This window comes from Syngnathoides biaculeatus, chromosome 1 (genome assembly GCF_019802595.1).
Source record: "Syngnathoides biaculeatus isolate LvHL_M chromosome 1, ASM1980259v1, whole genome shotgun sequence".
In the NCBI taxonomy this organism is placed as follows: domain Eukaryota; kingdom Metazoa; phylum Chordata; class Actinopteri; order Syngnathiformes; family Syngnathidae; genus Syngnathoides; species Syngnathoides biaculeatus.
Genome location: NC_084640.1, coordinates 6,472,912 through 6,500,836, shown reverse-complemented (window position 1 = coordinate 6,500,836; position 27,925 = coordinate 6,472,912). Strand labels below are relative to the sequence as shown.

General features: G+C 45.5%; 2 protein-coding genes and 1 long non-coding RNA gene across 3 annotated transcripts in view; 1 reads left to right on the top strand and 2 right to left on the bottom strand.

The window, feature by feature from the left end:
- Positions 1-423, bottom strand: part of sf3a3 (splicing factor 3a, subunit 3) — a 44,561-nt gene extending 44,138 nt beyond the window's left edge. The window contains exon 1 of the mRNA XM_061845371.1: positions 402-423. The gene's annotated coding sequence lies outside the window, so the exon portion shown is untranslated. The remainder of the gene's footprint in view (positions 1-401) is intronic.
- The window catches only part of LOC133514340 (uncharacterized), a 43,176-nt gene extending 22,428 nt beyond the window's left edge, over positions 1-20,748 (top strand). Inside the window, exon 3 of the long non-coding RNA XR_009798785.1 lies at positions 19,620-20,748. This is a non-coding gene — a long non-coding RNA (uncharacterized LOC133514340). The remainder of the gene's footprint in view (positions 1-19,619) is intronic.
- On the bottom strand, positions 415-19,690 carry LOC133514148 (uncharacterized). The gene is made up of 7 exons (XM_061845596.1): positions 19,552-19,690; positions 6,489-6,604; positions 6,404-6,422; positions 1,905-2,041; positions 1,549-1,649; positions 817-888; positions 415-655 (listed from the first exon to the last, which is right to left on the bottom strand). The coding sequence occupies exons 1-7, from the start codon at positions 19,607-19,609 to the stop codon at positions 526-528; spliced, it is 633 nt and encodes a 210-aa protein (XP_061701580.1). The 5' UTR covers positions 19,610-19,690; the 3' UTR covers positions 415-525.
- Positions 20,749-27,925: the final 7,177 nt, after the last annotated feature.

The following is a 27,925-nucleotide window of genomic DNA, read 5'->3' as shown; positions in this document are numbered from 1 at the left end:
AAAAATGACTAAAACACTGATTTGTAGAGCATTGGCCTCACAGTTCTGAGGACCGGGGTTCAAGTCCCAGCCCCGTCTGTGTGGGGTTTGCATGTTCTACCCATGGCAGCATGGGTTTTCTCCGGGCACTCTGCTTTCCCCCCCAACATCCCACAAACATGCATTCATTGGAGACTCTAAATTACCCCAAAGTGTGATTGTAAGTGCGACTGTTGTCTGTCTTCATGTGCCCTGCAATTGGCCGGCAATCAGTTCAGGGTGGACTCTGCCTACTGCCAGATGACAGCTGGGTTAGGCTCCAGCACTTCCACAACCATTGTGAGGATGAGCAGCTAAGAAAATGCTTCCCATCTCTATCCCTCTGTCCGGCCAACCTGTAAAGTTCCATATATATATATATAGATATATATTAAGGCGTCAAATATGGGAGCACACAAAACTAAATACGTTTTTACAACAAAGCGGTAATTAGCCACACAACGTCGGTACACTCGCCTTCTTGTTCTTGTTTGAGTTGAAATACAACTAGCGTTCAGGAGCATTACCGCCATCTCGCGGACTGGGGTGTTGATCTCGAGAAAGACACTGAAGAAGAGGAATCTTTTCCACCAATAACTCCGAGTGATAATGATAATGGTAATTTTGATCAGGTGCCCTAGAATAATACAACTATTGACAAAGGAACTGAAGGGAGGGAACAGTGAATATAAGAAACACCTCTGTTTCGTTTTTGGAAGAAGAGGAAGAAGGACTAAAGCAAGGCAGAAGGATATGTACAATTCTCCCAAGTTTGGGTCGTTACTTTTGTTGATTTACCTCAACAGATGCCTGTGTCTCCGAGGTCCAATAATCAATAACTCAGTGTTGTGAATACCATCATGAAGAGGACTGTTGAAATACAAATTATGATGGATCACAAAATGAATTGGGAAATTCATAGATTTTTCTGTTTGCTGAGAGAAAAGCCAATTGGGCAAAAATGACTAAAACACTGATTTGTAGAGCATTGGCCTCACAGTTCTGAGGACCGGGGTTCAAGTCCCAGCCCCGTCTGTGTGGGGTTTGCATGTTCTACCCATGGCAGCATGGGTTTTCTCCGGGCACTCTGCTTTCCCCCCCAACATCCCACAAACATGCATTCATTGGAGACTCTAAATTACCCCAAAGTGTGATTGTAAGTGCGACTGTTGTCTGTCTTCATGTGCCCTGCAATTGGCCGGCAATCAGTTCAGGGTGGACTCTGCCTACTGCCAGATGACAGCTGGGTTAGGCTCCAGCACTTCCACAACCATTGTGAGGATGAGCAGCTAAGAAAATGCTTCCCATCTCTATCCCTCTGTCCGGCCAACCTGTAAAGTTCCATATATATATATATATATATATATATATATATATATATATCACAGTAATAAAAGCTGACCGATTACCATCAAATTACTCAGCTCAGGCAGCAGAATTAATAGCGTTAACAGAAGCATGTAAACCAATGAGAGGAACAAATCTTACTATTTACACAGATAGTCAATATGCATTTGCCACAGTACATACCTGGGACAATAGTGTGTCTTGTCCCTGCCTTCCTGTCCTGGCTGGGCGTGGCCAGCTGATTGGGGAGAGCACACCTGCGCCTCATACGAGCTGATGAACCCCTGTGTATATATAGGACCCCAGGGACGATTGGTCCTCTGCCAGATTGTCGCATCTCATGCCCCGTTCCAGCACTCCCGTATCTCTGATCGTGGACCCGTGTGTACCGACCTTCGCCTGTTCTCCGACCGACCCTGTAAGCCTGACTCCTTTGACACTTCTGCCTTTTTTGATCGATCTGTGTACCGACCCTCTCCTGTCCCCTGACCACCCTTGTAAGCCTTCCACTACTAGTACTTCTGCTCTCTTGGACTTACCTGCTGGTAACCAACCTCAGCACAAATAAAGACCTCCTCTGTCCTGCCTGCTTGCCTCTTGAGTCGTACATTTGGGTCCGTCGTCGAGCCTCCCCCGTGACACAGTGGAAGAATAGTGTTGGATTTAAACCCAACCGCTGGATGAATTATGCAAAGGAAGGGACAAGAGAGGTCTTCAATTTGGCTCTAGAGGAGAAACGGGTTTGACTGACCAGCTGCAACACCAACACCCAGTCTGAGTCAGTCTTATCAGTGTTCACCTTTTATTAGTTTCTCAGAACAAAGGGTCACAAGATCAAAAAACAAATGGAGGAACAGATGACATTACCAACACAAAGACAAATACTCAGATAAACATAACAATGGTGAATGCCAGTGCAGAGATGAATACTAAGGACACATAATGGTGAATGCTTCGGACAAGGATGATATAAACAAATGCATGATAAAATAATAAATCTAACAAATAGAGGTATCATTACATCAACAGGAAAATCTGTTACACTTGCAGAACTCTTATCAAAACTACTAGAAGCAGTGCAGCTGCCACAGACCTTAGCTAACTGTAAATGTGCAGCACACACTAGGCACTAACAGTGTGTCCCTAAGGAATGCATTTGCAGACAAAACTTCTAAAGAAGCAGCTCCAGGACAGAAACATGTGTTAGCAATAGAAGATAACACAAATTTAGATCAAGACACATTAAAAGATATGCAACAACAAAGTCCCAACCCTTTGGAAGAAAATGCCACAACATTACAAGATGACATGTATGACCAAGCAACAAACGTATCCTACCAAAAAAATCTATAAAAATGGGCTGCTGTATTGCATGGTGAAACTTGTCGAACAGGAGGGATGGCAGGGCAGATACGTCAACACTATATTTATGGCTTTAATTCTTGTTCTAAAAAAAATTTGTCAGACATGTTTACATGTACAAGGCATAATCAACATGATAATTTGAGAGCATGTCGAGGACGCATCGCTAAACCACAATATCCATTTCAAATTATCCATATGGACTTTATTGAATTAAACCAACGTGAAGAAAAAAAATTTTGGTCATCATTGATGCCTTTTCAAACTCCCCGGATAAATGCAGAGGGGTTGCATCGGGAAGGGCATATGGCATCAAAACTGTGCCAAACATTTATGAGTGCTCATCTGAGACTACACGCTGTGGACAAGTCGAAAGAAATACATAAATTGATGCCTTTTAAAATAGAAGTCTTTCCAACTAAACATCCAGATGCACGGACTGTGGCAAATGTATTTTGCAAGGATATAATTCCTCAGCTGGAAAGCTCCCGGGTTCAATCCCGGACCCGCCTGTGTGGAGTTTGCATGTTCTCCCATGCCTGCGTGGGTTTCCTCCGGGCACTCCGGTTTCCTCCCACATCCCCAAAATTTGCAACATTATGTGGACACTCTAGATTGCCCCTAGGTGTGATTATGAGTGTGGCTGTTTGTCTCGATGTGCCCTGCGATTGGCTTCAGCACTCCCCTTGTGAAGATAAACGGCTAAGAAAATGGATGGATCATTCCTAGATATTGTATTCCTGAAAAAATATACAGAGATGACGGTTTGGAATTAGTAAATCTGTATATACTGTAAATATCACAAGCACTTCAAGGCTAACAACCTATGAGACATTGTTTGGAAGGCCTTATAAACTACCTACATTTAAAGTGCCACTGTCATGAAATACCTGATCTTTAGTGTGTTTTTTCACCACAAAACATGATTTAGACGTATACAGCTTTTTGTAACTCCCCCCATGAAAATACTCTCGAGGGATTTGTTTTCGAGAAGAAGCAGGAAGTGATGTGGCTGGACTGCCTTCAAGTGGACTCATTTTGGTGGCCTGGATGGATAGACTAGGACCCACTTCCAGCCGCCCCTGGATTTGATAATTTTTTGTCTGTTTCTTTCGTTTAGGCACGTCTGGGAGCCGTGCCTTGGGGGGGGGGGGTACTGTCGTGCTCCTGGCATCCTGCCCAGGCTGAGCGTGGCCAGCAAATACCCGCACACACCCGCAACCTGTTTCGGCTGATTACGCCCGGTACTTATAGGACTCGGTGACGACTGGTCTTCCGCCAGATCGTTGAGGTTCATATCCCGTGCCAGCATTCTCATATCCCTGATCGTCAACCCGTGTGTATCGACCTTTGCCTGTTCTCCGACCGACCCCATAAGTCTGACTCCCTTGATACTCCTGCCTGCTTTGATAGTTCTCCCGTGTACCGACTCCTGCCTGCCCGCTGACCTCCTCTCTATGCCAGACGTCCCAACTACCGCTGCTGCACCTGACTGCCTGCCAGATCCCCGACCATTGAATAAAAAAACGTTTTTCCCAATTTACATCTGCGTCTCCCGTGTACTCCTGCATTTGTATCCTACCTCCGTTCCGATGGGTCGTGACACAGTCCAAAACGGGCGAAAGCACAAAAACACAAGTGGAGGCATGATCCAAAAACGTGCACAAGGTCCAATGACTACGAGGTAAACTTAGAAACATGGACAAGACGTAATAAAGCTAAAGTGGCACAGGCTCGCTGTGACAAAGGAATACTCTTCACAAAACTTGCGAATTTACGCACAATAGCGGAGTATCCCAAAATGCAGTAATGCAAACGCAACGAACTGGCAAATGTCGATGACAGATTCAAGGCTTAAATGCCTGGTCTTATTAGTGTCAAATACTGACGGTACCACCCAGGTCAGTGGTTTGGCCATGCCCCTGGCAGGCAGCACCGCCCTGGGCAGTGGCTTGGCTATGCCCCTGACATATAGCAATAACTCAACGTTGTTCAACGTTAATGTCCTGATTGACAATCTGACCCACCTTGTTCAGCTGTAAATACACAAAAGAAAGCAAAGCAAAGCAAATTCATTTGTATAGCGCATTTCATACACAAGGTAACTCAATGTGCTTTACATGATTAAAGGCATTTGAAAACAAAGATAAAACATCTAAAACACAATATTAAAAAAAGACAATTAAAATTGCATACAGTGCAAGTAATATGATCAAAAAGTGTATATATTCTAAAAAAGGAAGAGTTTTCAACCTTGTAGCATTTTGTTTGCTTGTTATATAATATAATATCCATCCATTTTCTTTACCACTTATCCTCACGAGGGTTAGGAGCCAATCACAGCTGTCAATGGGCAGGAGGTGGGGTACACTCTGAACTGGTTGCCGGCCAATCACAGGGCACATAGAGACAGACAACAGTCGCCCTAACAATCATACCTAGGGGCAATATTGAGTGTCCAATTAATGTTGCACGTTTTTGGGATGTGGGAGGAAACCGGAGTGCCCGGAGGAAACCCATGCAGGCACAGGGAGAACACACAAACTCCACACAGGCGGGTGGATTGAACTGGGACCTCAGAACTGTGAGACCAACGCTTAACCAGCTGATCCATTGTGCTGCCATAATATAGTATATGATAATAATAAAATAATAGTCGTCGTGTTATTTCCGCCTCCGAGAGGACATTTTGCCTCAAATCAACAAGACCGTTTTCACCCAACCCCTTCAGCGCCTCTCGCTTCCTCTGTGTCTTTGTGTGTGTGTACTGTACTTACGTGTGATTCAGGGCGTGTGCGTGTGTGCGTGTTTGATGTGCCTCCTTGCTCATTTTTACATTCCTTCACTCGCGTCCACATATCAAATACAACTTTTCTCAGCCCCATCTTCTTTTCCTCATGGGCTCTTTGATGCCCTCAACCTCACATGCCATCTTACCAGCATTGGGTAGTTTCCTGGACCCATTCCAACGTCCATCACCATCACCGTCATTAAATGCACAGTGCGTCTTTCTCTGTTCACCTTTTTAAGGTCCATGAGGCCTTATATAATCTGTTTCTCACATTTTTTGCCTGTTTTACATATTCTCTGTCAATTTCATATTTATATTATATATCCTATATTTTCATCTTAAGTTTGTACCCAAATTGTGCTTTTGCCATTATTTTAATGTGTGCTTCCTTTCTCTATCTTCTTTCTTTTTGTCAAAATTAGCCATCATTTGCCACTCAATTTCAATGTACATTTCATCTTTAGTCATATTATATTCAGCATATTCATGATCAAATTCAGCATCCATGATTATTTAATGTAGTGGTCACTCTTCTTCGACTAAACCCAACCGAATTCCTATCGCGCAACAAATTAGAAACCCTATACTATCCGTTTTTTTCGTACGCCACCTTGCGACGTTCCAGGCTCAAACACTCTCTTTTTAAGGGATCCTATCCTCCTTAGGTGTAACAGGTAAACCTCACAGTGTAATTGTATCTCTACAACATACGTCAGCTACGACGGGATATACAACTTCTCTTATTCTCACTTCTTTATCTCTTTTTCTCACTTCTTTATCTCTTATTCAATAACTCATATCAGGCATGAACAATCTGATCCCAATGACTTCTCAAATTTAGGCAGTTCAATCTGCAGAATTCGACAGTAATAGGCTTCTGCTTACCTTTGGTCTTGTTCTCGCCCTGGAGAAGTCAGAAGTACAGATGAGCACCCTCGACTTGTCCGTAAAACGCTCCTGTGTTTCTCACATGTCTCCAAAAAATCTCATCTGCCGACGGCCAACGCCCATCTACCTCCCTCGATTTACAGTCGGGGTCACCAAGAAATTGTAGGGATTTGCGAGTTTGGACCCTACACGTGTTCACTGATCAAGGAAGAGATGACCAATGATTAGACAAAGTTAACAGCAAATGGATTTATTACAAAGGAATGTGAAACACGTAAAGCTCACTTTATCAGTTCATTCCTCATCCACGAATCCCTCAAATTCTTCTTCTTCAATGTCTGAATTGAACAGTTGGGCGAATATGGCATCCAACATGCCCAACTCCCTCTCGTCCAAATCGTCATTAATCGAGTCAGTGTCGCTACTGTTGTCTGACAGTTCAGTGACAATTCCTGCCTTTGTGAAAGCTCGCACCACAGTTGAGACTGATATATCAGCCCAGGTATTTACGATCCACTCGTAGATAGTGGTGTATGTTGTCCGGTGCTGTCTCCCTGTCTAGTTGAATGCGTGTTCATCTTCTTTCATCCACTGCTCTCACACAGTTTGCAGTCTAGCTTTGAATGCCCTGTTGACACCAATATCTCGCGGCTGAAGCTCTTTTATCAATCCACCCGGAATGACGGCGAGGATTGAATTAGTGCGCTTCACTTATTTTCTGATTCGTCGGGTATATGGGAGTGCATGGAGTCGTTGATCAATAGGGACGGAGCTCTGTGAAAAAACCACCCGGTGTCTCCACGTAAATTTCTCTCAACCACTCACTCATCTTTTCTTCATCCATCTGTCCCTTGGAGTTAGCTTTGATTACGACACCGGCTGGAAAGTTTTCTTTTGGCAAGGTCTTCCTCTTGAAAATAACCATGGGTGGAAGTTTCTGACCATTAACCTGGCAGGCGAGAACTGCAGTGAAGGATGACTTCAACACCTTGAGTTTAAACTCTGTTTAACGGAGCCATTTTGCGGTCTTTACACAAAATATATAAATGGAAATGAAATGGCACACTTCGCGCAGTCATATATACCAGCATGCACCGCATGCTACTTCTCCTACAGGGGAAAATGGAGTCTGCGGCTGCTTACTGTAGTTGCAAGACCTGCTGGCAATATCAATCCATACATATAAGGCACACCGGATTGTAAGGCGCACTGTCGGCTTTTGAGAAAATTAATACTCTTAGGTGCGACTTATAGTGCGGATAAAACAGTAAGTTAAAGTTGTCTGTGAAGAGGACAGAGCGCAAAAAGGAGCGTGACCCCATGGTGCTACAGCTGTGAAACCAGAACTGTGCCCTTATCTTATCAGAAAAGAGCGGCTGGGGCATTTTGTGATTGGCTGTTGGGCATCTCAATGCCGAGGAGAGACATATCTGTGTTGCTCTCTATGTGCTCATCTTCCCTTTCAGATAAACTGTGTTACTAGGGACCACTTTAAGGAAGTAAAATGGGAAAACTTGGCAGAGTTTGCTTCAGAGCGGTAGGAGATTGTAATTGTGCACGTCTGTCTGTTCTCCTCACATGTAAAGGAATCTTAGGACACTTGTCTTCCTTTCTTGTCTGTTGTTTATTAAATGTTTCAGGCTGACTGAACCTGACAACAAGAGGGAGCACGACGGGAAGGTAGTCATTCAGCCAGGAACGAGACAACTTCTTCTGGACCGGGAGGATGGTGCTGACTAAACACGTGGGGAAAACACACTGGCTCAAGGATGTGACTGACATTAAAAGTCGGGTGGACCTGCATGGACTTCAGGAGTCTCATCTTCATCATCATTGCGTTGACAACCTTAGCAAAGGGAAATGACCCCACGAAACTTGGAGCTAACTTATAGGATTCCACCTGGAGAGCCAGACCCATTGGAGCACACTGTAAGCAGGGGCCGCGGCCCTCCTACAGTCAGCTGCGACCTTAAAGGAGCTCCCCCAGCGCAACAGGATATGCCAGACCACTCCCAGATCCCTTACAATGTCTCACCAGGACCAAAATGGATGGAACCGCACATTCAGGGGTTAGACTGGGAAAAGGTGGGTAAACCATGCACAACATGTCACGGCGATAAACCGGTGGATGCCAAAGCAAAGGAGGTATGTGAATACCCAAGCCAAGCTAATTTATCACTCTCGGTATGCCGATCCTGAGAGGCAAAACACCTGAGTCCTGTCTTTCGGTCCTGGTCTAAACGTTCCATTCACCCTTTGGTCTTGGGATGGAATACCAAAGACATACTGACCAAGGGTCCAATTAGAGAACGAAACTCCTGGCAGAATCCCAAGATAAATTGTTTTCCCCAATAAGACAATGTCTAGAGGCAACCTGTGTAAACGAAAAACATTGAGCATTAAAATTTGGCTGTTTGCTTGGCCAAGGGAATTTTCGGCAACGTGAAGAAGTCTGACATTTTCGAGAATGGATCAACCACCAAGAGAATGACAGTGTTGTCCTGAGATGCTGGCAGCCCTGTCACAAAATGTAGTCCAAGGGCCAGCGGGGAATGGATAGAGGTCGCAACCATTTCTGCACGGCGTTGTCGGGACGATTTGTGGGCAGCGCATACCGGACACGCACTGACAAAGTTTATAACATCCCTTTTGATGTTGGGGCACCAAAAATGCAGTTCGATGACAAATTGGGTCTTGCTATGCCCGGATGATATACGGTCTTGTTGGTGTGGGCCCAGTGAAGTACTTGACCCCTTAAGGAGGGCACAATGAAAACCGATCGTCCGGACACCCTTTAGGACTCCGAGTATCTTGAAGGGCGTCTTTGATTTAGGTCTATATTTCCCACATGAATGCTGACACAAAACATAATTCTGGTAGTGTAGGTATGGCTTCGGAATGGCTTCTCGGGTGAATGTAATTGAGACAGTGCATTGGGCTTGACATTTTTGGACTCTGGGCGATCGGATAAGACGAAGTTATAACGAGCAAAAAAAAAAAAAAAAGCACCAACCTAGCTTGTCTTGGTTTAAGTATTTTTTGCTGATTTTATATATTCTAGGTTCTTGTAGTCGGTCAAAACAAGAAAGAACCCCTCAGCCCCAAAAGCCAATGTCTCCACCCCAACAGAGCTATCTTGACTTGCGGTCTCTAATGTCGTAATTTTGCTTTGCCGGAGTGAACTTTTTTGACAGGAACGCGCAAGGATATAACTTGCCATCTGCGGGATTCCTCTGCATGAGAACCGCCCCAACCCCACAATTGGACACATCAACCTCGACCACAAACTGACAGTTGGGATTAGGTATAGCGAGGATAGGGGTTGAGACGAATTTTGTCTTTACAGTGGTACCTTGAGTTACAAATTTAATTTGTCCTGTGACTGAGCTCTTACCTCAAGTCACTCTTATGTCAAAGCGGATTACCCCATTTAAATGAATCTAACTGCCATTAATCCGTTCCAGCCCTCAAAATGCCACCCCATTTTTTTCCCCACATCTTTAAATAAGAAAGGCATATTTTTTAAATAAAAAAAATTGTATTGTAGAGACAATGGGCACTTTTAAAAAAAGCGAGCTTTTCAATTGTGTGTGCTATCCCGTTTTGTTTTTAAATGTGCCCATTACGTGAGTTTTGGTTCTGCAGTGCAGCCTCTCGCTATCAAAACCATGTGAGCTCAACTTACGTAGAAATCAGGGTAATGGGCACATTAAAAAAAAAAAAAAACAACCATTTCAATTGTGTGCGCTCTTCCGTTTTTTTTTTTGTTTTGTTTTGTTTACGTGTCCATGACGTTCGTATTACGTCGTTTGAGCTCACGTTGATTTTATACTCACCTGAAGCCATTGAGGCGAGCTATTGTTGTTTCGGACTGCGGCGCTACTTCCGGGTTGCCGGCGTCATCGTTACGAGTGATGACACATTTCTTTTAAAAGCAGCTGCGCAACGAGTCATTGTAGTTGACAATTTTTGTCTTGGTTTAGTGTGAAACAAACTCATGGGCAGTCGTTTCTGATCTTTGGTGCAGTCGCAACATACATGCTACACTAACGATTGTAAAATGCAACGCCCCCTCCCCCGAGGAGGTCAGAGTTCAGATTGGTGGGGCACATTACCGTAATAAATATCAATGTATAACACAAGACGTGGAATATCATATCAAAATGTTTTTCTTGAGTTATCGCAACACATCAAAATCACGCGAGAACCTGTGAATGACAAGGGACTCTTGGCGGATTACTTCCGCCTTCAACTGACGCGTTTACCTTAGCGGTCCAATTCAGGTAAGCCACACAATGGGTTGTTTTCATTGACGTCACATTTTTTGCTGAACCACTGCGCGCCGCAATTTAACCTCCCTATCTAACGCATACCCAGTGTGGAAGTCTATGGAATACTCTGTTACTGTCTGTTTTTGTGTTTCACGGGCGTCTATGCACTCAAGTACACAAGAGAGGACTTGCTAATTTTGGAGGACGCTTTTTCCTCGTGTTGGTTTAATTTTGGTTAGTGAGAATGTTGTTATCCAAATACAGGCTGGAGACGATGAACAGTTTCTTCGAAGCTTTTACTTACAGAATATTCCGGGCACAAATGAGTGACAGACAATGGCTGTAGCAGATCACAAGTGCAAAGATACAGAGGATTTACAGCATTCCCATACTATCAGCAGGGTCCACATCACAAACGTATGAAAGGAAAATAAAGAGCATCAGAAAGAGCATTACAAGAGAACCGCATCACAAACTATCTTCATCATAATGACTAAACCAGTTCTAGCTGAGAATAACTGGCACATTCCTATCCCCTGGTCTCTCCAGTCAGGTTAACTGATTATTTGGCATGTGTGAGCGAAAGATACGAATCGAAAGATGCACATCAATAAAGATACACTTCAAGATACTCTAAAAGATACACATCAATAAAGATACGCTTCAATCCCCCTTTCGGACTCCACACCTGAAATAAACAGAATTAAAGGAAAGTTCCAGCGGCGTCATCGTCCGGAGTGTGTGGCACAATGGACGGGCCTGAAGGAGGAAACAATTCATGCATCATATAGGGTGGAGGAACATAAATGTCCTTTTTCTCAATGGCGGCAGTAATCAATCGCTGATACAAGGATCGAACACAAGGAATACAACAACCACACAAAGTCAAGAGAGATGAAAAAACAGCAATGGAGATAAGAACCGAAGTTGTACTTGCCGAAGACACTAAGAGCATTATCCCATAAAGAGGTGTCTAGCCCTGAATAGGATTTCATCTCACTCGACAAAGACTGCAATTTCTGCAAAGTGATGGTCAGGGATCCATCAGGGGCTCTGTTATTCAGAATAACTGTACAACATTGATCTCCGAACATGGAACAAACACCTCCCTTCTCTGCGAGGATCATGTCCCCCGCCTGTTGGTCTGGAGTGTCATCAAAGAGGTGGCAGCTAATTGTTCATGGAGAGTCTCGAAGCCGTCCTTGGTGTAATTTGCCAGATGCTGTTGGTTGTAATGTAAATAATTAAAGCGGTCAACGTTCTTATTGGGGGTGATGGGAAAAATGGCAGAAAGCAAGGGAAGGCTTTCAAATCCTGCACCTATCTGATTAGTAAGTTTATATTCATTCGGAACACCCTCGGGGACACCTATAGCATCTATATAAACCGGGGAGTTAAAGAGTAGATGCTTTGGGTCATATATAGAACGGCGCTGACGTGTTGTAACGGCATTGTTTGTTACTTCGAGGAGACTAGCACAAGCAACTAGTGGAGCGACAAAGGTTGGATAAATAGCAGACACCAGAGCGCATCGGCCTGTCCAATGAGAAGGGAGAACATTGAATAACGTGACTCCACCACAGTACCACCACACGTCCGCCTGTCCGTGAGTCAAGGCTTCGGATCCATCAGACCTGTTGGTCACCTGAACAATCCGGCAGTGTTGTTGGGGAATCATTCCAACTTTCTCTTCATGTGGGAGAGTGGGCGAATTTTTAAAAAAGCAGGTAGAACTCAGGGACACTTTACAGGCATAGAAAACTGGCACAGGGGCAGTTGCTGGAGTCAAGGGATGAATTGTATCCCACCCTTTACAAGGTTCTGGTGGATTGTCTTCAGACATGACTGGAAGAATACACGACGCGTTTGCTGGCGCATCTGGGGAGGGGATATCAGGAACATAACGGGATGTGCTAACATACACACTAGGCAGTCGGCTGCAGGGTACACTGCACTGGCTGCTTCTGCTCTCTCCATCCACAAATTGCTACCAATCATTCTCACCTCTGACGCTACCCCCAGGGTGTCTACTACAGACATTTCTTGAGTGAACTGAGCACGGACTCCCGCTCCTTGGCCTTCAACCAACTGCCCTGGTCTATGCTCTTGAGCAGCCTGTAGGAATCTCTGACAAACACAAACAGGGGTAAAGTCCACATTCGAAGCATATGGGGTTAGCAAGAAATCTATACAACCTGAGGCACTGGGGATATGACGGGGGCCGGCATGTGGAGTCGCAGTTGTCAAGATGTTCAGTGAGAGAAGATCCACTGATAAACTCAAATGAGTATGTCCTGCACCAAGAGGGCCTACTCGTACTAAACTGAGGCGCTCAGCTATCTGCACACATTCGATAGGGTGGGGATGATAGACACGGGATATCTACCAATCAGAACCACAGTACGCTACAGAGGTATAGTACGACCAAGATACAGAAGACAGATAATACTGATAATTAGGAGCCCAAGAACAAGGGTAAAATTTGCATGCATTGAATTCGAACGTAACTCGAGCATTTCCCAGAACCAATAGGCATTCTCATTTTCTGGTCACAGTGGTGGTGGACATTACATATAGAACCCCCTGTAATATGCTGCGTGCAAAACGGGATGGGACATCCTAAGGTTGCTTCTGCAATGACCCCTGACCTCACCAGGATGGTGACGACCCAGAATATGGCCATCCAGGCCAATGTCTGTGTCGAAGAGGGACTCATGTTGAACATCACGGAGAGGGGACCTTTTCCTCTGGGATGAGTCGAGCTGGGGCGCAGTCGGGTTCTTCAGGACCTTGGGGTTAGACTGATTCACCGGGATTATTCTGCTTGTGTACCGATGTCATCAATGGGTGCCAGCCAGCACTGGAGACGCCGTTATCCAGTTGCGTCAGATGGAGGGATCGCTGAGCCTGAGGCGGACCTGGTGGGTCGTGTAGACGATGTGGAAGAAATTGATGGTTACTTGTCTGAACTCAGGTGGGCCTGGAACTTTACCCACAGCCAGTGGAGCTTGGGTGCAGGAAACGGTCTGTTAGTATGACACTCGAATGGAGTCCACCATTTAGAAGAATTAATGACATCCGAATGTTCATCAATGCCAATGGAAGAGCTTGCAACCAATTGAGTGTGGATGAAGCTAAAGCCTTTGCTATCTTTTCCTTAATGTTCCTGTTCATGCGCTCAACCTGACCTTGCGATTGTGGATGGTGCACAGAACCAAAATGATGTTTCAAACCTAAAGTTTTTTCTACAGGCTGGAGATGTTTGTTTTTTAAATTAGTTCCATTGTCTGATCTAATTTTCCTAGGGAACCCGTGCGTTGGAATGTAATGATTAACCAAATGTTTTGCCACAACGCTTGCTGTTTCAGGTTTGCAGGGATATGCTTCTGGCCATCCTGAAAAGGAATCTACTATACCTAGCAAATACCGGGAACCTGACAGTTTTAATCATGTCTGTAAAATCCATTGAAATCACCTGACCAGGAGCGTCCACGTCCGGATTGTGTAATCGCTGCGGTGGTTTTGTTGCAGGCATACTGTTATACCTACTGCAAACGCTGCAGTCCTGCAATTCACCTTTAACAATTTGTCTCATAAAAGGATGCCACCAGGAGTGGAGTTGTCTCAATGTTTCATCCACACCTACATGGCATGTTCCATGGGCTTCAGAAATTTGATTTTTCAATTGTGTCTGAGATGGAATGCTTTTACCTTCTTTTCGCCATATGCCATCCTCATCTTTGACACCCCTTTTCGACTTCCACACTCTTCTTCTGGACTTGCCTTTTCTTGCAACAACTTAACTGAAGAGTTTGTTTTCAAAACGAGACATAGCATTTTTTTCAGATTTACGAAACTCGCGCCAAAATTATCCAGCTCTGAATGGATAATTTTGGCACGAGTTTCTTAAATCTGAAAAAAAAAATACTTATGTCTCGTTTTGAAAACAAACTCTTCAACTGTTTCTACTGTCACCACCTGTTGATTGCAGTTTCTCATAGAGTTCAGTGTGAAGTGAGTCTTCTTCTGTGGTTCTTCATACACAACAATGTGGTTTTCCTTCGAGCAGACCTTCAGCCATGTTTACTCCTTCATGAGTAAAGAGAATATGTGGTTGTGTTAAAATTGGCTCAATTTTCCTCTGTCTTCCTCCGGTCATGGTAAAAGCTTGACTTGTGACGTACTGGACTGTACTGTGTGATGTTGGAGAACAATGTGAGGTCATGGACCATGCGAAACTTTCCAGTGTCTTTTTCAATGGGGAAAATTGGTGTGTTATAAACAGATTTAGGAATTTCACATAACACCCCTGCTTTGAGCAGGCCGTCAATTGTGTCCAAAATGGCAACCATCGCAGGCTCTTTTACAGATTATTGGGGAACATATATTCGGCCTGGTTTCAGCAGAAACGCAACAGGTGAGACATTGCAGAGACCAACATCAGTGGGATTTGTGGACCACAGCGACGCAGGAAGGGACTCAAGAAGTTGACCAGCAAAGTCGCTGTCGGTTGTTTCATGTCCATGATGCCAGCTGGTGTTCCAAAACAGAAGTTGGCAAAAATGTGTTAGACTGAATCTAATAAGCATCAAGTGATGAGAAATAAAGCAATTGAGGGTGAAATGAATTTTGCCAATCTGTGGCCTGTGTGCATGTCAGGACAAACAGACCAAGGTCCTTCACTGTGTGCTGAGGCGAAACCATCAAGGAAACAAGGAGGCATAGAAGGATCCAGAGGATCCGCCATCATATACCATCTTAAACCATTTTAGTTGTTCAAGAGTCAAGAACACCGAAAAGACGACACCTGGATTGCCTGCAAACAAATCACCCATGTTCAATTCCCATATGTTGTTATCAATGTCCTGAAATGCCTCGCTATAGATGTCTTCCCCTGATCTGTCATAGTACAGGGTGCAATGCATACAATCAGTTACCATATCATAAGATCTGAGTTTACGGACCCAAGGTGACCAGAGAGTCCAAAAGTGCTCAGCCTCGAGCCAACCACTGGAGTCAATATCCACTCTTGCCCAATAGATGTCGCCAGTGGCGCATGCTTCAACAAGCGGAAACTGGGAGGTGGCACCGGAGACAGAGGCAGTAGAGCAGCAGTAGATGTTACCATCCGGAAATTCCACGATAAGTCCATCAGGGCTGCATTTGATGAGAGGGCACGTGGCGATGAGGAGACCTCTGCCCAAAAGATTGACTGGAAAGTCTGTGAAAAACATTGAACATTCACTGGAGTTGTCAATTGCAGGGCAGTTTCTTCACCCTTGAATCCAACAAGTGAGATGGTTTTCCTGGTAAGAGAGGTATGATAGTAGAATGCCGAGCTCCTGTTCGACCATAAATGATAAAGTCAATCCTCCTACTTTCAGGATCATCACAGGCTTCTGCAGGCCTAAACATGTGAATTCAGGGCACCATCATTGTGTAAACTGTCCACCAAAGGGCGGTAGATACTGTTGGTTTGGCACAGAGGGATATCCTTGTTGCCGCAGTAGCTGCTGGTGCTGTGTAAAATGTCCTCTCGGGATTGGTTGTAACCTCGTCGATTGTAGCCACGTGCAGGTTGTTGGCCTCTGCCTCTCCATCCGGACGCTTGAGGTTGCTGTCTGCAAACGCGGGCCCGATGACCAGGCCATCCACAATTGAAGCACATGTCACGGCCACCAAGGGGCGCACCTCGACCTATGAATGACCCTGCTTGATACATCATGCACTCGGAACCGACAGAGGGAGATGACATCACAGGATGAGTGGCTTCTTCATGATTTTTCAAATATTGCAACTGCAACATAGCAAGTTGTGTTTCTGTACTTTTGTGTTTGTCTACCTTAGATTATTTTTCTTTAGCATATCTCAAATGATGTTTAAGATGTGACAACCACCGGTCAACCTCAGCACCGGGAAGGTCTGGATTGACCTCCATGGCCTGCGCCACAGACTTGGGAACGCCCTTCAAAATGGCTGCTCGGAACACTTGCAAATGCAAGGCGGAGCGTGTCCTGTTTTCAGAGTATAATCAGTGAGGGGTCGGTCAACAAAAGCAGCGGCCTCCTCATCTGGTCTGTGAGCAAACACCATATCTGAAACAACACACTCAGGAAGTGGAAACAAAGCATCCAGTGCTGTAGACAAGGTCAAATAATTTTCTCGTGTAAGAGCCTAATGGTCGGGGAGAGAAGAAAAACCTGAATTTTGCATCAACTGTGAAAGCGGACATGATTGTGTAAGAAGGACATGGATATTACCTGCTGTTAACATTTGTCCTCTAACCGCTCTCTGCACTGCTTGAAGCCAATTGAAAACACCAGATCGCATAGGTGGAAATTTCTGCATCAGCACACTCACATAACTGGGAGATAAAGGTTTGTAAAACATCGCTGAGTTCCCAGTAGCCGGATCAACTTAGGCCAACATGGGAGCCTGTAAGATTTGGGAACGAGTCACAGGCCGATGAGGAGAAGCTGGCCCTTCGGAAGATTTCTCGGGGTCTTCAGGACCTCCGGTTTGATCCTGAACAGAGTCGTGGTGGGCACCTGTGAAAGATTCTGGACATGACACTTTAATTCTGTTACTTGGTTCTGTAACTGATCAATGTACAACCTGTTTTCCACTTGCCCGCTTGAAGGGCCTCTACCAGCGTAGACAGCAAATTCCTGTTCTCTTCAGTCTGGCTGCTTCTTGTTCCACGCAGAGGGCACGTTTTTGCTCTTCCATTCAGCATTAGCTCTGTCTTCATGTTCAGTGGTGATTCTCTCAAGTTGATCTCTAAGATTTTGTGGAACCTCTTGGTGTCTATTTAATTCCGCCTTGTACATTCCTAGCTGATTCAAACGTGTGAATGGGTCAGCTCTCAAATCTACAACATTGTCCAATTTTCCTTCTAATTCTTTATTGGTAACGGTCACTCCAGCAGCCAGAGTTACCGCAACCGTATTCATGTTTGATGTTTGTTGTGAGCGAGTGAGAGACGTTTGATCATCTACATCTAGTTCAAGTCGACCGACAGTTACATTCAACACTGGAGCCTTAAATTTCCTGGTTCATGGTAAGGTGGTACACATGGGTTACAACGCCAAAAGATTATTCTCCTCCAAGTAAGGAGGCAGCGCAGAGGGCACTTTAGGTGTTCACGGTACCAGACCAACACTCTGACAGCCAAACGGGACAACTTTAACGCACATCCCATCGCCATCATCCTTTCTCGCTTTCATTTCCACAACTTTCTCAGCATTCTCTCTCACCGTTCTACCTTTTGGAGACAACCAGTTAGTTTTTTCTACTTCCAATTTTAGAGCCGCCACTCTTTTAGCGCAAGCTTTTTCCGTTTCCCTCATTAATGTCACCAAACACGCAGTTGAAGACATTGGAGGAAACCATCCATTCTCACAACATTTGTTCATCCATTCTTTCAACAGTTCTTTCTCCTTCTCTCATTCCTTTTCAGGCAGTCATCCAACACACACATCACATGCATTCCTCACTTGTTCACTTAGCACCACTTATTCAGAATGGTTTGGCATTTGCCACGAATCAAACCATTCACTTTCTCTATCAAACTCTCCCTGCATTTTGGTTTAGATCTTTTTCTTTTATCAAAAGTGCTCAAACCTCTTATTTTCTCAAAAGTACTTGATACCACTCAAACAAAAGTACTCGAACCTTAATTTAGCAAAAGCATTTCAACTTTTTTTTTCCCTCAGTTACTCTTAAAATCTCATTTTATTTGAGGAATTCTAGTTTCTAGGATTCTTGAAAGAACGAAACAACCTCTCCTAAAATAAAATTGCAATTGTGTTCATCCGGGTGATTCTTCTCAACTTCTCTTCATCCGGGTGATTCTTCTCAACTTCTTTTTATAGTGCACACTACGTCCTTTGATTTCGAATGAGGAATTATTGTCTCTAGGATTCTCCGAAAAGAAGGAGACAACCTCTCGGTTCAGAAAGTTTTGGACTGGCTTCAACCTACTGGTCTGTCTGCCAGTCACGGGTTTTACAACCTTTTTGTGTCAGCACAACCTCCGATTACAGGGCACTTCTAAACCCTTTTTAGAGTGGATGCCCACACACTCTACGGCTTTCCAACCATTTAGGTGGGACGCGACGGTGTCCCACCGGGGCCTCTAACCCAGGACTATACCACCCAGAATTTCCCCACTGTTCAACCAGCCAGAAACTAATTTCACACTGTCACAAATTCAAACGTGACACAGACCTCAACACCAGTTAACAAACAGAAGATCACTTTTGGAGGATACATGTCCTCTCACCTTGTCAATTGTTGGCCGTCTAATGTTCTGTCTGTCAACCAACACCTCAGTCCGAAATCACGTCAGGGTCACCAATTGTTGGAGGATGCTTTTTCCTCTGCGTGTTCATTTAATTTTGGGTTGTGAGAATGTTGGTTATCCAAATACAGGCTGGAGACGATGAACAGTTTCTTCAAAGCTTTTACTTACAGAATATTCCGGGCACAAATGAGTGACAGACAATGGCTGTAGCTGATCACAAGTGCAAAGATACAGAGGACTTACAGCATTCCCATACTATCAGCAGGGTCCGCATCACAAATGTATGAAAGGAAAATAAAAAGCATCACAAAGAGCATCACAAGAGAACTGCATCATAAAATAAGAGCATCACACACAAACTATCTTCATCATAATGACTAAACCAGTTCTAGCTGGCAATAACTGGCACATTTCTATGCCCTGGTCTCTCCAGTAAGGTTAACTGATGATTTGGCATGTGTGAGCAAAAGATACGCATTAATAAAGATACACTAAAAGATGCACATCAATAAAGATACACTTCAATATACACTATAAGATACACGTCAATAAAGATACACTTCACTCACCATCAGAGAGCCTTCTTCTGACTTTTCTTCTCACTTTTTTTTTGACAACTCTCGCCATTTCGCTGAAGCTTTTTCCAGAGTTGCTGGTCGGCGCGCTCTTCAAAGCCTCGCAAGGAAGATAACCTTAACAAGGTTAATCGATACTCTTTTCAGAAGGACAACATTCCAGTTAAGATTGTTTTTTGTTACTTTTGTTTGTCAATTGAAAGATTTGAGAATTTTGTGAAAAACTGGATTTGTTTATTCTTTTGTCTTTCTGTCATTGTCATCAAATTTTAAACAAATAATAAACATTTCACTTTTCTTGTGGTGAACTAATATACAGGTTTTACTTTTTGAAAAAAAAATTGAATAAATGGAGTTTGCCTTGATATTAAAAAACATTCCACTGCCTTTTGTTTTCTGTGTGAGCATACATAATTTCTGTCACATAGAGGAAAAGATCAAGGACACAATACTGTGCCTTTGTTACGCAGTCCTGCGCCCCATGATGTGTGTATGCCAGGCAGGCTAATAGTCAGTCTGGGCTTTATGTGCTGTCGGTCGTGTCTTCAATAAATGCGGTTAAACATAAAATCGTCCACCTTGCCTATGTATGAGTAACGGGAGCTCAAGGATCGAAAATGGCTGCCGTTCGAGGCACCCCACCGGGTGACGTCACGTGAAAACAACCCATTAATAACACTTTATAGTACTCCACATACTTTAGTTTGGTTGTAAACTGCATAGAAGTAAGTCGTAGACAAACTCCAACGTCCCATCGGTATGTATGTACATGCGTAGTAACATTAGTTTACAAGCACAGAAACACTAAAGGGGTGTTAGTTTTTTAACATGGACCAGGTAAACATGTTAACAAAACAAGACGTTGCCAGCAGACTAAATACTAATAACAACCAACAAAATTGATTAAAGCCCACATTGAGGTCCCGAGTTTTGTCTTCTGCACTATTACAGTCAGTAATGTTATTGTTTACGAATGAGGAGCCAAGACTTTTTTTTTTTTGGTGTTCTTGTGTTTTGGTGGTGGTGTATGTGAGCACATTAAATGTTTGATGACAAGTTCACTTTCAAATGATGTGTGAAAGAATTCATTACTATGTTACCTATCATGATAAAAGCATATCATTACTACTATAGTTACTGTTGGAATTGTTTTATCATGCGTTTGTTTCTGTTAATCTTAGTCTGAATTATTCTCTTTATGAGCTGCGGCCATGTCTTAGAATGTAACCTGGGAGACGATGTCCCCCTGCCGACCTGAAGCAGATACTCCTGAACACTGGGAAGCAATGTCTCCATCCTGTCCTCAGCGTGTTTCCCTGGTGACCTGAAGCAGATACTCCTCAACACTGGGAGGAGATATCCCCTTTCTACCAGAAGAGGATACCCCCAAATGCCATAAACATGTCTTTATCAGGACACTCTTGCAGCCTTGAAGAAAGATGTACCTCAGTGTTTATGAGCTGTTGGTGTAGACATCTGTGTCAGTATTTTCACTGTGTAAGTTTGTAATCCTTTAACCTGAGAAAGCGATAAAAGAGAGTAGACAGGGGATACCACTTTTGCAGTCTGAGGGAACACTCTCCCTGCCCGTCAGTCACGAGCAAGACAATCTTGGTCGGTTTGAGTTCACTCACTACAATCCTCAGGCTTATCTTAGCTGTTTTTCTAGGAACATCTCTGATATGATGACATAACTGTATATTGATTTTAAAATTATTTCCTGATATTTTACATTCAAATGAATATTTGAGGGCGGCACGCTGACACAGCTGTAAAGCATTGGCCTCCCAGTTCTGAGGTCCAGGGTTCAATCCCAGCCCTGCCTGTGTGGAGTTTGCATGTTCTCCCTGTGCCTGCGTGGCTTTTCTCCAGGCACTCCACTTTCCTCCCACATCCCAAAAACATACAACATTAATTGGAGACTCTAAATTGCCCCTTAGGTGTGATTGTGAGTGCCACTGTTGTCTGTCTCTTTGTGCCCTGCAATTGGCTAGCAACAGATGGAATAGACAACCTTAGTGAGGCTAAGCGGCTAAGAAAATGGATAGATGAATATATGATTTTAGCCGTTTGTCTATTTTTAGGGTGAGGGCAATAAGGGACTCCAGGTCTGCAAGCCACTCAATCAAACTAGCTGGTCATTGACATTTGGGGAGGGGCCCTGAAGAAATGCATCTAGCATAGCAATGCCCTTTCATTTCACTGATCCGGGCCACTAGAATTCGGAACTCTAATGCGTAGTCCTGCGTCCCCTTTGCAGGAGCGTAACCAGAAATCTCGCTGCCTCACGTTCAAGGCTTGCATACTGGAATACCTGTTTCATTGTCCTCACAAAGGATACCCAAAGCCACCATGAGTCCGTTTTGCAGCTCCATCCGCCCATGGCCCAAGCTTCCACACGTCCCGTCAGGTGGGAAACGACGAATGCTATCTTAGCCGTATTGGTGGGGAAGGCAGCTTCTTGAAGCTCAAAATCAGGCTCGTACTGAGTGAAGAACGATTCGACGTTCCTGGAGTTCGCCGAGAACTGTTCCATTATTTGACAAAGGAGAGTTTAAAATGTCTTGACACCTGTGTTAACTCTAGGTCTATTTGTGATTTTTTTTTTTCGTGTGCCTTGATCGCTTTGTGCTGAGGATCAACGTGGTTGTATTATGTAGAAAAGTTCAGTCAAATAAATGTGACATTTAACCTTCAGAAAATAAATCATTCAAACTAGAGTTACCCTGAAATACATTTTATTTCTGATGAGGGGCACTGAGAGAAAATTTGCTGATACTATAGGTGGATGGGGATCACCTTTTTGCGGCACAGCATCAAGCCGTGAAAGTCACGAGCGAGACAGCCTCTAGTTTAGGGATAGGCAACCTGTGGCTCTTTAGCGCTGCTCTAGTGGTGCCCTGGAGCTTTTTCAAAAATATCCATACATACAAAGAAAGCAGAATAAATAACATCAGACATTGTGTGTAAATGTGAAATGCCATGGGGAAAAACATATTCAACACGCCAACTTGTATTTGTTTAATACTTTGTACAAAAGCCTTTATTTAGCGATGACAGCTTCAAGACTCCTCCTGTATGGAGAAACAAGTTGAATGAACTGTTCTGGTGTGATTTCGGCCCATTCATATAATATAATATAATATTCATATCCATACAAGCAGTCTTTAAATCTTGAAGGTTCCGTGGGCTTGTTTTATGGACTTTGAGGTTCAATCCGTTCCATAGACGTTCAATTAGATTCAAGTCAAGGGATTGGCTTATTTATATACCAGCTTATTTTTTTTCTTTGAACCCAATTGTGAGGTTTGCCAATTAGAGATTTATTAAACAGGACAAAAAAAAGAAGCAAAGACACTCACAATTTGCGTATGGACGCCTCTCACAATCTGCAGGGCCCATGATGCGGCCAGTCCTTGCCCAGCCTGAGGACGGGAGAGTGCCAGACCCTATTCCAGCTGTTATTGGACAGGAGGTAGGGTAAGAGGAACTGGTTTCCAGCCAATTGCAGGCACATAGCGACGGACAACAGTCGCACTCACAATCACACTTAGGGGCAATTTACAGTGTCTGTCACGTCCCATCGGAACGACAGTAGGACCCAAATGCAGGAACTCGGAAGACGCAAGGTAGTTCAAGAAGAGACACGTTTATTGTATACAGAGGGAGGGGATCGAGCAGGCAGTCCGGTGCAGCAGCGGTAGTTCGGACGTCGGGCGAAGAGAGCAGATGAGCGGACAGGCAGGAGTCGGTACACGGGAGAACAATCAACGCAGGCAGAAGTATCGAAGGAGTCAGGCTTACGGGGTTGGTCGGAGAACGGACGAAGGTCAGTACACACAGGTTCAATCAGGGATACGAGAGTGCTGGAACGGGACATGAAGCTCAACGAACTGGCGCCGGCCAGTTGTCATCGCGGTCATATAAATCCATAGCATGATCAGGTTGCATGAGGCGCAGGTGTACACCTTCCAATCAACGCACCTGCGCGGACACCCGCACAGCTCATGCTGAAGCGGCAGGATCATGACAGTACCCCCCCCCCTCAAAGGCACGGCTCCCAGACGTGCCAAAACGAAAAAAAAAGACAATAATTAACACAGGCAGGGGTGGGCGGAAGGGGGTCCGGAGGAGGGCACGCCCCCCCCTGAACCCCAGACTGGTGGCCATCCAGGCCACCAAACACGAGGCGTCTGGGTGGACAGGTCAGGAGGACGACCCGGACGCCAAGCACCAGGGTCCCCACGGGGCGATTCGGGCAGACGACCTCTGTGAGGAACCAAACGGCGAAGCAGGAACCAGAACGAGGCAGGCCACTGCTCCGGACGAGAACCTCCCACGCCGTCGTTGCAAGACGACCAGGGATTGGTCACCAACGAGGCCAGGTCATGAAACGGCTGGGAGCCATCTGGAGCGAATAGGATGATGGAGAGAAGGACCAGAGCAATGACCACCACCATCCCGTAGTCTCTCCAGCTCCAGGGTGGCTCCACAGAACTCCCCAGCTCCTCCTTGACAGGAACGTGAGAAGGCAGCGACCCCGTCGCCGCCTCCTGGACAGGAACGTGAGAAGGCAGCGTCAGTGTCACCGTCGCCACCTCCTGGACGGGAACGTATGGACGTGCTCGTCGCCGACAGAGCAGGAGAGTGGAGCGTCCGCGGGACGGTCGCCGACGATGCAGGAGTGTGGAGCGTCCGAGGGCCGGTCGCCACTGGTACTCCAGAGCACGGACGAGAAGCGGCTATGGAGACGTCGCCACCTCCTGGACAGCAATGTGAGGCGGCATCGGGTCGGTCCCCACTGCCATGTGAGCTTGCAGTGCATCCGTTGAAACAGCAACGTGGGCGTGGCGTGGTGGCGAATCCGTTTCCAGGGCAACGTGAACGAGAGTCGGCAGAGAGTCAGTCGAAACTGACACGTGGGCGTGTCTCGGGAGCAGGTCAGTTCCGACTGCCGCGTGAACTCTGCTCAGAACAGCCAAAACTGTGGCGCGCACTTGGCGAGGTGGCGAGTCCGTTCCCACTGTGGCGTACACTTGGCGAGGGGGCGGGTCGGTCTCCACAGCAACGTGAACGAGAGTAGGCAGAGAGTCAGTCGAAACTGACACGTGGGCGTGTCTCGGGAGCGGGTCAGTTCCAACTGCCACGTGAACCTGCGTCAGCAGCGAGTCCGTCGCCATTGCGACGTCAGCGTAGCTCGGCTGGTTCGCCAATCCTTGCCGGACCTGGGCCGTGAGAGCCGCCAATTCCGCGCTCTGCCGCTCTATCTCTGCCCGCATTTCGCGGCGGAACGCCTCGTGATTTGGCGGCTCCTCCTCCCTCCTGGCTGGAAGCTTCGCCACCAGCTGCAGGTCTGCGGGTTTCGCCGTTGCCGGCGAGGAGTGGGAGGACGGTGTCTTAGTTGCCGCGCAGCGGGAGGCACAAGGGAGCGCCCGGCCAGGGCGTCTCCTCTGGCCGCCACGCGGAGGTCCCTGGTAGATGGCCAACCGGGTTCCCTCAAACGGATTGGTGTATTTGTATCCACCGGGCGAAGAAGTTCGGGTGCTGGGAACGCGGGGAGGTGGAGCGAACTGACTGGGATGAAAAGCCGGGCAAAGAGATTCAAAATCCAAGTCATCGGAGTCGTACTCAGGCAGCCGGTCATACAAATCATGCTCCTCCTCATATTCCGAAAAGTCAGAGTCCAGAAGAATATGAGGAGCCAGATGGGTCGTGTTCGGGACGTATTCATACCTTGCTGGCAGAGCGTAAGACACGGAAGTGGATGACGTCAGGTAGCCTACCCGGATTGGACAGGCTTGGTCCTCCGGCAGACGGTCTACCTTGCGTCGGTCCCGGCGACGCCGGGTCTTTCCTGCTGGGTCCTGTATTGGCCAGTTCGTTCTGTCACGTCCCATCGGAACGAGAGTAGGACCCAAATGCAGGAACTCGGAAGACGCAAGGTAGTTCAAGAAGAGACACGTTTATTGTATGCAGAGGGAGGGGATCGAGCAGGCAGTCCGGTGTAGCAGCGGTAGTTCGGACGTCGGGCGAAGAGAGCAGATGAGCGGACAGGCAGGAGTCGGTACACGGGAGAACAATCAACGCAGGCAGAAGTATCGAAGGAGTCAGGCTTACGGGGTTGGTCGGAGAACGGACGAAGGTCGGTACACACAGGTTCAATCAGGGATACGAGAGTGCTGGAACGGGACATGAAGCTCAACGAAATGGCGCCGGCCAGTTGTCATCGCGGTCATATAAATCCATAGCATGATCAGGCTGCATGAGGCACAGGTGTACACCTTCCAATCAGCGCACCTGCGCGGACACCCGCACAGCTCGTGCTGAAGCGGCAGGATCATGACAGTGTCCAATTAAAAACCCACGTAGGCACAGAGAAAATATGCAAACTCCACACAGGCGGGGCCGTTGTGATGGTGTGAGCGTTCCAGGTGCTGAAAAGTCTCCTTGTGATTAATGCGCATGCGCGTATATTTTGTAAACTTCCAGCCAGTCTGAAACAATCCCCATCCATGCTTCAACATGTGTCATTCGACAACTTGTCGCTGAGTGCTCATGTTCGCTATGGACATCTAAGAAAAACGAACACAACAAACGTACATATATATGTTTACCTTTTTATCAGCTTTGTTTTAAGGTTAGGTTAGGTTTAGGATATAACATATGTTAGCTCCCTCTATGGAGAAGAAGGGGAACTCTGAGACCGGGGGATTTCCCAATAAGCGTCTGCTCCGTACCCAGAGTTCCCCTGTTAGTAACGCATGCGCATTAATCAGAAGGAGACTTTTCAGCACAGGGGAGCGCTCAGACTATCACACCGGGGTGTTAAACCCAGTCCTCAGAACTGTGAGGTCAATGCTTTAGAGCGCTTCCAAAGTGCCGCCTCCTCAAACAATAAAATAGCATTATACAAATGAATGCAAAAATGGATCAAGGCGCCAAAATTTTAACAATGAGATATTTCCTGAAACAAAAAAAATGTCTTCGTGGCCAAATCTGCAGTTTCACTCCAAACAGAAGATCAGACAACCGACACATAGGACAAAGGGGAGGAGACTTGAGGAAGCATGTGTGACTGTGTACATTTGATTTGAGGGGCACTAAGCATGTAACTGGCCCCATTCATAACAGTAAGCAGAAACATTTTTCAAAAGATTTTCTGTAAGCTTGAAGGGTAGAAAGCAGAACCTAGTTTATGAATAACTGCTGTTATGTTGAATACAATCTGTATCCGAGTTACGACGCAGGAGCCAATCCCAGCTGTCATTGCAGAGGGAGGCAGGCTACACTGAACTGGTTGCCAGCCAGTTGCAAGGCACATAGAGACAGACAACAGTCAGACTAACTTAGGGGCAATATAGCGTCTCCAATCAATGCATGTTTTTGAGAAGTGGAAGGAAACCGGTGTGCCCGGAGAAAACCCATGCAGGCGAACTACTCTATATTAATTTACTGTACAGATAAAAATCACCCTAAATTCTCTCGCGGCTCCTTGATTCCCATTTTCCTCCATGTAACTGATAGGCATAGGAGTTTAGTTTAAACTGTGCTTTGTAAGTGTGTCTCTTGATTGGTGCCATTTTTGGGGATACTTAGCCAAAACAATATTGTTTTTCAGAAAACACATACCAGCATTATATACCTTTGGAGGGCGAGCCTTTCGCGTCCTCTCCCATTCCCACACTTTCCCCTGTAACGTCTACATTCTGTCCTCTCACACGTGGGCCTTTTCTCTATGTAAGCAGCGTGTCGGCAGGAAATGGTCCCAGTCAGTTACAGATTCTGGACATTTTGTATATGCTCCGATTTACCACCAATCTGACTACAACTGATTTGTCGGAACCGATCTCAGTCGTAACTCAAATACCGATTGTACATACATCCATAGCCCACTTTTACAACTTTTTTTGTCAACCTGACATTGATTCATACTTTTTGAAACAAGTATTTATGTTTTACTAGCCAATATGTTTTGGTGTTCAAAACTATGCAAATATGCATTTATTTTGAGTTATCTGGGAAGAAACCTCCAGAAGTAATTATATTTGAGACATCTACAGTTAAGTAAGTAAGTTTCTTTCGGCTTGTCCCTTTCGGGGTCGCCACAGCGTGTCATCTCAGATGAACGCACATATGTTTGGCACAATTTTTACGCCGGATGCCCTTCCTGACGCAACCCTTCTCAGGGAGTGGAGGCCCCAGTGGGATACGAACTCACAACCCCTGGTTTATCAAACCAGTGCTCTAACCACTGAGCTACAGGGCCTCACATCTACAGTTAAGTGAAACCAGTATTTTGAATGAATAAATAGTGCTCATATATCAGTTAATTGTTCGGTCTTGAATAATTAAAAACTAGCAAGGATGA

Coding starts and splice junctions, on each gene's coding strand:
- LOC133514148 (XM_061845596.1), bottom strand. CDS start 19,609: ATGGCGAGAGTTGTCAAAAAAAAAGTGAGAAGAAAAGTCAGAAGAAGG. Junction 6,605..19,551: donor CAGAAGAAGGCTCTCTGATG/GTGAGTGAAGTG, acceptor TTCCTTGATCAG/TGAACACGTGTAGGGTCCAA. Junction 1,650..1,904: donor CTGAGGTTGGTTACCAGCAG/GTAAGTCCAAGA, acceptor ATATATACACAG/GGGTTCATCAGCTCGTATGA.